This window comes from Geotrypetes seraphini, chromosome 3, assembly GCF_902459505.1.
Source record: "Geotrypetes seraphini chromosome 3, aGeoSer1.1, whole genome shotgun sequence".
NCBI lineage: Eukaryota > Metazoa > Chordata > Amphibia > Gymnophiona > Dermophiidae > Geotrypetes > Geotrypetes seraphini.
Window position 1 is genome coordinate 105,918,662 of NC_047086.1, and position 13,122 is coordinate 105,931,783.

At 40.9% G+C, this 13,122-nt stretch overlaps 1 protein-coding gene across 1 annotated transcript in view; it reads right to left on the reverse strand.

The window, feature by feature from the left end:
• The window catches only part of APOB (apolipoprotein B), a 139,946-nt gene that overhangs the window by 86,952 nt on the left and 39,872 nt on the right, over positions 1-13,122 (reverse strand). Inside the window, exons 10-13 of the mRNA XM_033937488.1 lie at positions 9,931-10,158; positions 6,972-7,089; positions 5,618-5,764; positions 2,397-2,608 (exon numbers count right to left, since the gene is read on the reverse strand). Of these exons, the coding sequence (XP_033793379.1) occupies positions 2,397-2,608; positions 5,618-5,764; positions 6,972-7,089; positions 9,931-10,158 (705 nt within the window). The remainder of the gene's footprint in view (positions 1-2,396; positions 2,609-5,617; positions 5,765-6,971; positions 7,090-9,930; positions 10,159-13,122) is intronic.

Sequence of the window (13,122 nt, forward strand, 5' to 3'; positions counted from 1 at the left end):
GGAAGAATCAGAGTACGAATGGCCACAACCACTGACCCGCAAGCTTTGCTTTGAAGAATGCTGGTGTAGAAGGACTGAGGTTTAAATAGACACTAGAAAATGATATGGGATTATTTCCCGCGGTTATCCGCAGGGACGGGAACGGTGATGAATACATGAAAAACAGAAGTCAGAACACCAGTGCAAACAAAAATGATCGCACAAATAGCTGTCCCGATTTATACTGCTAGCTTATTTAAGTTTACCTTATACTTGTATAGATAATTTATGCTTTTGGCCTCCCACTCAGTATTGTCCTCAAAGAAACTAATTGTAATACCTAATTATTTCTGACTAGAGCAATTAGATATATAAGAACATAAGAAATGCCGCTGCTGGGTCAGACCAGTGGTCCATCGTGCCCAGCAGTCCGCTCAGACGGCGGCCCTCTGGTCAAAGACCAGCGCCCTAACTGAGACTAGCCCTCCCAGTGCACGTTCTTGTTCAGCAGGAACTTGTCCAACTTTGTCTTGAATCCCTGGAGAGTGTTTTTCCCTATAACAGCCTCCGGAAGAGTGTTCCAGTTTTCTACCACTCTCTGGGTGAAGAAACTTCCTTACGTTTGTACGGAATCTATCCCCTTTCAACTTTAAAGAGTGCCCTCTTGTTCTCCCTACCTTGGAGAGGGTGAACAACCTGTCCTTATTACCATAATATCTCCTTGGAGTGAAAAGGTATTCATTCATTTATTTTATTTCTGTATGCTAGCTTTTTACTCTGTTTAATAGCTAGTACCTGGATGTTAATGAGGATGATGGTGTTCTTGTTTTAGGTTTTTATTGTTGCTATTGCACTGCACAGCAGTTTTCATTGTGCTTCTGTGTAGCGTGTGCCTGTGTATGAGTATAAGAACAGAGGCAGATAGCTTCTCTCTCTTACCCCCCTCCCCCCACCTCCCCACCCCACTTTTACAAAACCATAGCACAGTTTTTAATACCGGCCATGGTGGTACCTGCTCAGGAATTCTATGAGCATCGGAGCTGTTACCGTCTCGGCCGGTGCTAAAAACCGTGTTAAGGCTTTGTATAAAGGGGAGGGTGGGTGGGTTGTGTGTTGTATTAAATTTACATGGACGGTAGGCAACAGTTTGTATGACAGAGAAATGCTTATGTTGTGTTTTTGAGGGTTTTTAAAATGAAAAAAATAAAAAAGGATGTAGTTGGTGCTGATTCCTGAAGAACTGTGGTGTGGGCACATATGTGCTGTATGGTGGTGCTGTGATATCTGATTAATTTTCCTCAGTTTGTGAACTGAAATCATGGTTTTATTAGCCTAACTTCACTTTTCTGTGTTTGTGAGGTGCCCAGGTTGTGTGTTTCAATCTACTAATACTACAACTACTATTTATCACTTTATATGGCGCTGAAAGGCATACGCAGCGCTGTACATTTTGAGATTTAATAGACGGCCCCTCCTCAGAAGAGCTTACAATCTAACTTGGACAGACAGATATGACATATAGGGTTGGGGATTCAGAACACAAGGTGAGAGGAGTTGAAAGCACTCACGAAGAGGTGGGCTTTTAACTGGACCTTGAACACTGCCATAGGGATTCGGGCAGCTTGCTCCAAGCATAAGGTGCAGCAAGGTAGAAGGGATGGAGTCTGGAGTTGGCAGAGGAAGAGGAAGAGAAGGGCACAGAAAGGAGAGACTTAACAGCTGAGCAGAGCTCGCGAGGGGGGGGGACATAGGGGGAGTTAAATGAAAAGAGAGAGTGAGGGCAGCTGAGTGAGTACATCTGTAGGTCAGTAAGAGGGGTTTGAATTGTATTTGGAAATGGATGGGAAGCCAATGAAGTGACTTTAGGAGAGGGTTTTATCAGCATAACTGCCCTCCTGTTTGTTTGTGAAGTGCCCAATCTCATTATCTGTTTTATTTTCCTCAGGTTGTGTGCTGAAATCATGTTTTTTTTATCAGCTTAACCTCCCCCCGTCTGTTTGTGAAGTGCCCAGATTGTGTCTTGAAATAATTGCTTTATATGCGTAAATGCTGAAACTTTTTTTTTTTTAGAAAGAATAAAATAGCTCTTTTCAAACTTCCAATCTAGAAAAATCTACTGGCCATTGATTTCTATTTTAGTGACTCTTGCAATTAGACCTCAATTCTAAAATATGATGATTGCCTTGGAACAGCGTTATCTCATATATGCCTCTTTCTACAAAGCCGCGCCAGTGGCTGCTGCTGTAGTAACTGCCCCGAAGCCCACATGGATTTAAAGTGCTTTGGAGCTTTTGCCACATGGCAGCTGCTAGCGTGGCTTTGTAAAAGAGGGGGATTTTAATTTGTTTCATTATCTAAGAAATATCGAGTTCTTAGAAACGCAATAGTTCTCAACATGCATAATTGGTTTTACTTACTCGCGCGTCTCTGGCATCACAGAATTCAAAATATTAGCAATATGGGAAGCCACATAGCTTTTCACTTGCTCATTTTTGTCCTTCGCAATGGCTCTGGTGACTTTGTTAAGATCAGACTGTGAAGGATTTTTCATCAGCATGAGGTAGGCTGTCAAACGTTTCTCAGCTGGGGCATTACTGTCTTGGAATGTCTGAAGCATAGCACCTCGGACCTGTAGCAATTGTATGGAATTTTTTAGAATGCATTTACTTATAAACATAACTCTATATATTCATAAATACACTTGAACACTAAAGGGGGGATTCTATAAGGGGGGGAAATTCTATTTATGGCACCTTAACTTAAGCATCAGTAGGTACCCCATCAGCCCCTAACTTAAGAGGGAAACGCCGTTTCAAATGGTACTTAATATTTCAAGGCGCCAATAAGCAGCTCCGGAGGTGCGATTCATGTCAAAGGTAGGCGCCAGAAATGTAGCCCTTGCAAACTCTGGCCTACATTTCTGTTGCCTATCTATGCCGGATGTGAATTCTCTAAATGGCGCCATTTCGTGATCGACATGTGATCGGCAGCCACTTTTAAGGCATCCGCCAACAATGGCATTGTAGAGTATCCGGGCCTCAGTGGTGCTAAAACTTCAGCATCTAAAAAAAATCAGCGCTAAGTGCTATTCTATAAAGGACTCTCTAGATCAGGGCTGCCCAAGTCCGGTCCTCGAGATCTACTGGCAAGCCAGGTTTTCAGGATATCCACAATGAACATGCATGAGAGAGATTTGCATACCAAGAAGGAAGTGCAGGCAAATCTCTCTCATGCATATTCATGGTGGATATCCTGAAAACCTGGCCTACCAGTAGATCTCGAGGACCGGACTTGGGCAACCCTGCTCTAGATAAAGCACCCTTTATACAATAGTGTCCAGAGCTGATTCCCCCTTAAAGTTGCATACTAGTATTTACATCAGATTATCCAGAGTATGCCCCCTTTTAAGTTGCATGCTAGGGTATTTAGGCACCCAGTCTTATAGAATAGCTTGCAAGCAAATCCCAATTAACTGCAATAACTGATTGACAACATCAGTTAATTGCTAGTCAATGAGTCATTAGCTAATTAATTTGTGTCAGTATTCTATAAATTTAAGCCCACAAATGGTGCTTACATTTAGGTGCTCTGTTATGGAATCAGGGAGTATAGGCACTCATTGTAGCACTACAGAATATTAAGGCATTATCACTTACACCAGCCCTATAGGTGGTATAAATTGATATACCTAGAGTTTAGCACAGCCATGAATAAATGATATGTAGTTCTATAATTCGCATGCACACCTATGCCCTCCACCCATATTCCGCCCAAACTCTGCCCATGTGCTTGTCCACTGGCAAAATATGTGCCATCAAACTATGCCATATACATTTCTATTAGGCAGGATTCTAAAGAAGCTGTTTACGCATACAAATTACTAGAATAGTGTCATTCACCTACCTTCTTGCCTCTTATATAAGCAGCTCCTTATATAATTGACAAATTGTGGAAAGTCCAATTGGGAATAAGCAATGGTTGCTTATCATAACACAGAACGGTTAACCATACCTCCAAAGGAATAGCTAACTGAATTCTATGTTGACAGCCAATGCCCTTCATTAACAGTATAGACACTTTATTTGATATGCTGGGAATGTCTCCAACAGTTAACCATGGATGTTTTGCACAAAGAGCCATAATTGACTGTGTGCATTATTTCCTTAATGCATATACATAACCTCAATTTTAACCTGTAGTGTATATTCTTATTAGCTTGGAAAACTACTGTAAATCTTACAAATGTCAAAATGCTCTATGAGACTGTTGTTGAGGTATCGAGGTTCTAAAAATTGTGATGGTTTAACCACAAAATGATATATAGGATTTTGCATCAGTTTGGTAATTTAGGAGGTTGTTATTAGAGTGGGAGTCACTAACTCCCGTGGTACATAAATCATGCTGTTTGCAATCAACCTTGCAAGCAGCATGATTCATATTGCCTGGGACCATTGGCCCAATAAACAAAGACCCAATGCTGCCAGACTGCTTCTTATATGGCAGCTTGTACCCTAATAATAGTACCATGAAACTACTGCTAAGGGTCGCCCATGCCATTTGAAACCGATGCTTTTAGGAACAGGAGTAACTGGGCATTTCTCCTGTCTTGTTTCCATTAGAGATTTCTATAGGTAGGCCCTAGAGTGCCTATGGAAGGATATGGGGGCTTAGGAGAAGGGTCATGTGATGGGGGACTTTTCAGGAGATAAGCAATAGGGGGCTTTGGGAAGGGGTGTTGTGAAACAAAGGTGCTTCATGAAGGTAATGGGGGAATAAGTCAGCTGGGGGGGAGACTTTGGGGGCAGAAGAAGTAAATTAATGCCCAGACCCTCTAAGAAGCAGCCTGGGTAGGGTTACCAGACATCCACATTTACCTCTTTTTAGAGGGCATGTCCGGGTGTTTGGACGGCTTTTCAAAACCCAGCACTTTGTCCGAATTTTGAAAAGCAAATTGCATCAGGAGGAGGCATCCGCAGATGCAACGTGGTGATGTCATGCATGCGTGCGTGTCATGCATGCATGCGTAAGTGTGACATCATCGCATCGTATCCATGCATGCGCAGATGCCCTCCTGACTGACAACAGGCAGAGGGGGTGGGGCTAGGGGGCGAGGCTGGGGCAGGGATGGGTGGAAATGGGCAGGTCTGGGGGTGGGTCTATGGATCTGGATTTTACATAAGTAAAATCAAATAACTAAGCCTGGGAGCAGTGGCTATCCCTTACTAGCCTGATGATCCTCCCTAAGAAAAATAATACCAGTTCAAAACACATAACTACCCCTTAAAGTGCTCTATTACAATCCTATAATCCAATCCTAAATTTTAGAATCCTAAATTTCGGTGAATTATCAGATGAAAACAGGCCCCAACCTTAGGAGCCAAACTTAAGTATTTTGATTTTTTTTTTACTAATGACCTCTAAATCCTAGCATTTCAAAACAGAATACAGGGCCTGTTACGTGCAGAATATTTTAAATTCTTTATCTAGGAGAAAAAAGCTTAGTGAATCAAGTCTTTAGTAGCTCTATTAATAATGGTTTGAGAAAACCACAGTCTAGGAGGTTAATTTTAGAGATGAAGACGATAACCAAAATAAATATCATGAAGTTTTACAAAACACTTTAAAAATATATGCTTACCTCATCAGTAATGGACATTTTTCGGAATGCTTGAATAGCAGCTTTTTGAAGTAAAATTGTTGTAGTTTGACTTCTAATGCACTTCAGAAGAGAAGATTTGATTTGTGGGTTTGCATCTTCCATTACTTTGCCCATATTTCCAATTGCCTTTCAATAAAGAAAAGAATAAATAAATGGATTGTCTCAGTTATTGATAAGCAAAATTTATTAGGAACAATTTAGCCTAAATTATCATGTATAGCAGTGTATCACAAACTGTGTGCCTCCTGAGATTTCAGGTGTGCCACAACGTGCTGGGGAGGAGGAAAGGGGCTGGCGCAGGCTGATTGCCTTCTCTCCATGCATCTTCCCTGGCAGTACCCCCCACTGGCCCCTCTGGAGGGCCTTCATGCATACACAGATGTTGACGTCCGCACACTTCTGGATGCCTCGAGCCATAGCCACTACGTTTAGTGTGCTGCAGTTTGTTTGTGGAACAGTGATGTATAGTATACAGAGCATGTGAGCCTGAACTGGAAAGCAAATAGTTTATGCAGATTAGTCCAGATTCAGCCAATAACACAACTGTATCTGCATAATATTTCTCATAATATTACTACTACTTCAACTGAAACTGGGAGTTGACAGAGGGAAGAAGCAACATAGAGGAAAGTAGGCTCCTTCTACCACACTAGCAACATAATAGGAGGACTGAACAGGACATATATGCACATAGCAGATTGTTCCAGAAATGTGTAAGATATGATGAATATAGTAAATGGAACTAAAATAAATTAGGATGAGAGTAACTAGAATTATCTAGGATGAGAATAAATAGGACGAATATAGTACATATTTCTAGAACTTTTTAGGATGTATGTAAATTTAGATTACTTAGTTGTAACGGTTAACCTATTTAGGAGGGTGAAAATATAGCATACTTATCCCCACCCCTTTACAAAATCACAAAAGCGTTTTTTTAAGCGCAGGCCAGCTTGCTACGCTGCTCCTGACATCATAGAGTTCCTTGTGAGCGTTGGGAGCAGTGCAGAGGATTCAGCGCGCTGGCGTGCAGTTAGTTAGAACGGCTAACTGTAATCTTGTGTAGACATAGCATACATATATAATAGTGTAATAATGCAAATGCAAACATGACACCCAATCCAAGCAGTTAGGAGGCTGATAGCAATCACAGTGGAATCCATCTGAATCTGTATTTCAAAAACATTATAGATTACTTTGAAAACTGCTCTGAATTGACTCCCCCAGTCAACAGTAGCAGTATAGAAGCTTCCAATAAAGATAAAGATGTAAATTTTAGCTAAAATAGTACAGTACTGAAGCTCCCAAGGACAATAACAACAAAATAAAATACCTTAAGAGTTAAATAAGTCTTGTCTTGATCTCCAGAGCAATCACTTCCAATCATTGATATCATAAAATTGCTAACATCTTTCACTTCATCAGTCACTGTTCCTCGTTCCCTGTAGAAGCTAAGGAATAACACAACAGAATGAGAACCCTCGACAAATGGTAAATTTTAAAAGATACTTGACATGAGAGCAAAAATGGATATACTTATTGAAAGCGGATGAACCTTTTGGTTTAAATTTACATATTGAATGGTCAGGGTTCTTTTAAAAGAAAAGCACAGCGAAGGTGACCTTTGTGTTCTACAGTTTTTATTCACATGAACACTTGACACGTACGTGCTTCGGCCTAAATGGCGTGCATCAGGAGTCTACAGTACATAAAAAATTTGTATACAAAACATGTAAATATAAAATCATAACAACACACTTAAGCTTTAATAAAATAGCTTAATAAAATGTCTTAATTCTAGGCCACTGGGAGTAACTGTGTTAAAATATATATGGTTATTTTGTCTTCATAGCTCATTGATATCAACATATATGTTTATTATTTTCATATTACATTGTTTTTCAGATACTTTATGCAGTATCTACAGCACGGCTGCCCAAGTCCGGTCCTCAAGATCTACTGGCAGGCCAGATTTTCAGGATATCCACAATGAACATGCATGAGAGATATTTGCATACCAAGAAGGCAGTGCAGGCAAATCGAGATCTACTGGCAGGCCAGGTTTTGCAGGATATCCACAATGAATATGCATGAGAGAGATTTGCCTGCACTGCCTTCTTGGTATGCAAACATCTCTCATGCATGTTCATTGTGGATATCCTGAAAATCTGGCCTGCCAGTAGATCTCGAGGACCGGACTTGGGCAGCCCTGAATATATGCATGTTTTGTACTATGGTTGCAGTCAAGATATTTTCTAGTTTTGTTTAACTTTTGCAAAATATTTTTTAGATATTACTTGGATTTTGGGTAACTCTTTCAACCTTAAATTTCATTGAGTTGCATGCTCTTACTATATTTTAATAATTTTATTACATAGCATTTTTCATTATGTTGTATGTTGTAACACTTTTAGATATTTTATTAAAGCTTAGGTGTGTTATTATTTTATATTTACATGTTTTATATACAAATTTTTATGTGCTCATTTATTTTTTTGCTTTTTGTATGGTATACTCCTGATGCAGGCTGTTTAGGTCGAAACACATATGTGTCGAGTCTTCATGGGAATAAAAACAGTAGAACATAGAGGTCGCCTTCGCTATGCTTTTCTTTTCTCCGTTGTAAAAGGTATTTTCTCCTGTGTTTGTTACCAGGGTTCTTTTAATTCATGATGTCTTGTTGTTTTCGTCTCTGATTGACTGAGGTGTGATGATCTGCCTTATGAGAAAATTTTAAGTGTTGGTGTTGATTCTTTCCAGTTGCCGGCTTTGCCCTTGCTGTGACCATGGAACAGGAGTTTATCCCCTGACGTAGCGGTAGTGAAACAGGGATTCTCTGTTGGGTTTTAGAAGATAAAAGCTACAGCAGATGGACTGAGATTTATGCTAAAGAGAAATATCAGCAAAGCTGGATTGTTTTGTCTCCTATTTTTTTGTGTGTGCAGATTTCTCCTTGTCTAGCAATTTGAAGTTCTTTATTTGAGATTTGTGTGGAATTTTTTTCTGACCTATGATGGCAGTGGCGTAGCGAGGGCGAGAGGTTCCCGGGGTGGTGGTGCCCCTCCCCTGTCCCCCACCCCGCTCCTTCCCTGCCCCTCCTGCCAAGCAAGCACCCCTTCCCTTCCCCCATTCCTCTTTAACTTTCCTGGCATGAGCATTATCGCCAACTTGCTGCCCATGTCAGCTTTCCCTCTGATGTCATTTCCTAGGTGCAGGACCAAGAAGTGATGTCAGAGGGAGAGCTGACGCTGATGCGAGCATCAGGTTTGAGTTGCTGCTCTGGCCAGTGAACAGCTATGGTACGGGGGGGGGGGTTGGGTTGAGTGAAGGGGGAATGTGTGAGAAGGAGAGGAGGCGTGCCGACACCCACATCAAGATGGTGCATGGGGCAGACCATCCCCCCTTTACTATGCCACTGTGAAGGCATTTTTGGGTCAACCCTGCATAATGGAATCTTAATTGTAAGGTATGGTGCCTAATAGCTGAGGTCCTTTTCTCCACCTTTTTTGTTTTTGTTATGAGCTTCTGCCGAACTTAATGTCTCTGCTCACTACCTATTCAGAAACGATATTTATGGGGGACTTCATGAAAGGGCACTAAGGTGTCAATTCTATAAACAGCACCTAAATCAGCTGGCGCTTATAAAAAAGGCATCAGCTGCGTGTCAATCACGCTTAGGCTCCATTTGCAGAATAACGGCTAATAGTGCCCATGTAAAAACTTAGGCGCCTGAAATGTATGTGAGGGTTTTAAAGGCCTACATTTCAGGTGCCTACGTTTTGTGAGAATCATATTTAGCAGTGCCTAACTCATGCTTCGCCTATAGAAACGACCATTTAGGCATTAGGCACCGCTAAGCACCATGTGATAGGTGCCTATTTTTTATAAAATCAGATTGGTGCTTATCACCCAATTAAAATATTTTTTTAGCAATTGCAGAGCCTATTAAGGGTATTTTGCCAATTAAGTTAGGCACCTAAGCGGCATCTAACTCTAGGCGCCCATTATAGAATCAAACCCTTAGTGCATTAGTACGTACAATGGTATTAGCATATGTTAACTGCTAAAGACACTCATTATATTCCTTTCGACATCTTTAGCAGCGTGTACTAATGTGATTGCACACACTAACCCTTTCATGAATTCCCCTCTTAGCGTTGTTGTATTATTGATGTTTCTGGCTCAAATCATTTTTGGTCTTTATTTCTTGTATATATTTAAGGGGCCATTTTAGTAAGTTGTGCTAGACTCGAGCCTAAGAACTAAATAAACTTGAAATTTGGTCTACTTACTTGTTGACAGTGTGAACCAAGCCATAAAATGTAGCTCGATTTTGCTGATACTGGGCCATAGTGAGAACTTCTCGCATTTTTTTAGGGCACGGTGAAGGTAAAAGTCCCATAATGTAGGTGACTTGATTAGCCACAACAGGAGTAATGGTTCCAGATCTCATTGTTTGAAGAATAGCACTGAAGCACTCAGGAGTGCCACATTGCAACAGTGCTTGTAATGTAACTGGGCTGAAAAAAATGCAGAGAAATAAAATCACATTTTTAAACATGTTTTAAAGGTGACTTCAATCACATAAATACACATCTTTATTTTAAAAATATTTTACTATAGAAAGTTGACTGACCCAGTTATATTTATTTTGACATTGATAAAATTGGAATTATTAACTTATGATTTCATATGTGGTGAAAGCAATTAGCTCAGCAGTTAAAAAAAAAAAAAGTTTGAATAATTTCCTAAAGGAAAAGTCCATAAGTCATTATTAAGATGGACTTGGGAAAATCTACTGCTTATTACCAGAATAAGAAGCATATAATCTATTTTATTCTTTGGGATCTTGCCAGGTATTTGTCACTGTTGGACCTTCAGTCTGTACCAGTATAGCAATTCTTATGTTTTTAAGGGGAAGCAGCATAGCAAAATATGACTCATAGCACTGGGGTTTCAAGACTTCTACCTCAAAATTGGGGAGTAGGAATCAGATATTTTTTCAATACCACTGGAAAAATAAGTTACAGTGGATGATATATTCTATATGAGATTTTAATCTTGAAAAATGAGACCAATTTTGATACCCTTGAACAACTGTCTTGGTTTCACATTTCAGTTAACAGACAGAGAGGCCTGACATAAATATTTATTTTTTGCAACAATATAAATCTATATATATAAAATCGGAGGTATGTATGTGTGTATGTGTGTGTGTATGTGCCGCGATCACGCAAAAACGGCTTGACCGATTTGAACGAAACTTGGTATGCAGATCCCTCACTACCTGGGATGATATGTTCTGGGGGTCTCGCAGCCCACCTGCACACATGGGCGGAGCTACAAACAGAAAATCAGATTTCACCCATTCATGTCAATGGAAAAAATGTAAAAAGCTGCCAACGCAAAAACGGCTTGCCCGATTTGAACGAAACTTGCTATGCTGATCCCTCACTACCTGGGGTGATATGTTCTGTGGGTCTCACGGCCTACCTGCACACGTGGGCGGAGCTACAAACAGAAAATCTGATTTCACCCATTCAAGTCAATGGAAAAAATGTAAAAAGCTGTGGGACCGATTTGAACGAAACTTGGTATGCAGATCCCTCACTACCTGGGGTGATATGTTCTGGGGGTCTCGCGGCCCACCTGCACACGTGGGCGGAGCTACAAACAGAAAATCATATTTCACCCATTCAAGTCAATGGAAAAAATGTAAAAAGCTGTGGGACCGATTTGACCGCAAATTGGTATGCAGATCCCTCACTACCTGGGGTGATATGTTCTGGGGATCTCGCGGCCCACCTGCACACGTGGGCGGAGCTACAAACAGAAAATCAGATTTCACCCATTCAATTCAATGGAAAAAATGTAAAAAGCTGTGGGACCGATTTGAACGAAACTTGGTATGCAGATCCCTCACTACCTGGGGTGATATGTTCTGGGGGTCTCGCAGCCCACCTGCACACATGGGCGGAGCTACAAACAGAAAATCTGATTTCACCCATTCAAGTCAATGGGAAAAATGTAAAAAGCTGTGTGACCGATTTGAACCAAACTTGATATGCAGATCCCTCACTACCTGGGGTGATATGTTCTGGGGGTCTCGCGGCCCACCTGCACACGTGGGCGGAGCTACAAACAGAAAATCAGATTTCACCCATTCATGTCAATGGAAAAAATGTAAAGGGCTGCCATTCTCACAGTAATTCAAAAACGGCTTGACCGATTTGACCGAAACTTGGTATGCAGATCCCTCACTACCTGGGATGATATGTTCTGGGGGTCTCGCGTCCCACCTGCACACGTGGGCGGAGCTACAAACAGAAAATCAGATTTCACCCATTCATGTCAATGGAAAAAATGTAAAAAGCTGCCATTCTCACAGTAATTCCAACTACCTGGGGTGATATGTTCTGGGGGTCTCGCGTCCCACCTGCACACATGGGCGGAGCTACAAACAGAAAATCTGATTTCACCCATTCAAGTCAATGGGAAAAATGTAAAAAGCTGTGTGACCGATTTGAACCAAACTTGATATGCAGATCCCTCACTACCTGGGGTGATATGTTCTGGGGGTCTCGCGGCCCACCTGCACACGTGGGCGGAGCTACAAACAGAAAATCAGATTTCACCCATTCATGTCAATGGAAAAAATGTAAAGGGCTGCCATTCTCACAGTAATTCAAAAACAGCTTGACCGATTTGACCGAAACTTGGTATGCAGATCCCTCACTACCTGGGGTGATATGTTCTGGGGGTCTCGCGTCCCACCTGCACACGTGGGCGGAGCTACAAACAGAAAATCAGATTTCACCCATTCATGTCAATGGAAAAAATGTAAAAAGCTGCCATTCTCACAGTAATTCCAACTACCTGGGGTGATATGTCCTGGGGGTCTCGCGGCCCACCTGCACACGTGGGCGGAGCTACAAACAGAACATCAGATTTCACCCATTCATGTCAATGGAAAAAATGTAAACAGCTGCCATTCTCACAGTAAATCTAAAACGGCTTGACCGATTTGAACGAAACTTGGTATGCAGATCCCTCACTAACTGGGGTGATATGTTCTGGGGGGTCTCTTCACCCAAGAATTTATATGTTCTTGCTCCTGGAGGTGAAACTAAAAATGTTGTTTATAATCAAGTTTTGTGTTAGTTGTATTGTATTCATTTTGTCAAATATTTCACATTATAATTTGAATATTGTACTTTTTATAAAGCTGTAAAAAAATAATTTCATTCACCACTATAAAGTATCTTTATTTGAATCCATTTACAGAGTTATTGCTATAATTAAATACCCGTGCAACACCGGGGCATCAGCTAGTATATTATAAGTATAGACCATGTTCTCCTTGGTACTGTTTGCAATGCAAAGATATAAAATATCTCTCATAATCTGATACGTATATTTCAAGAAAAACCAAAAAATATGTGAAATAATTCAATTTTGTGTCACAGGCTTTGCATGTCTGTTCA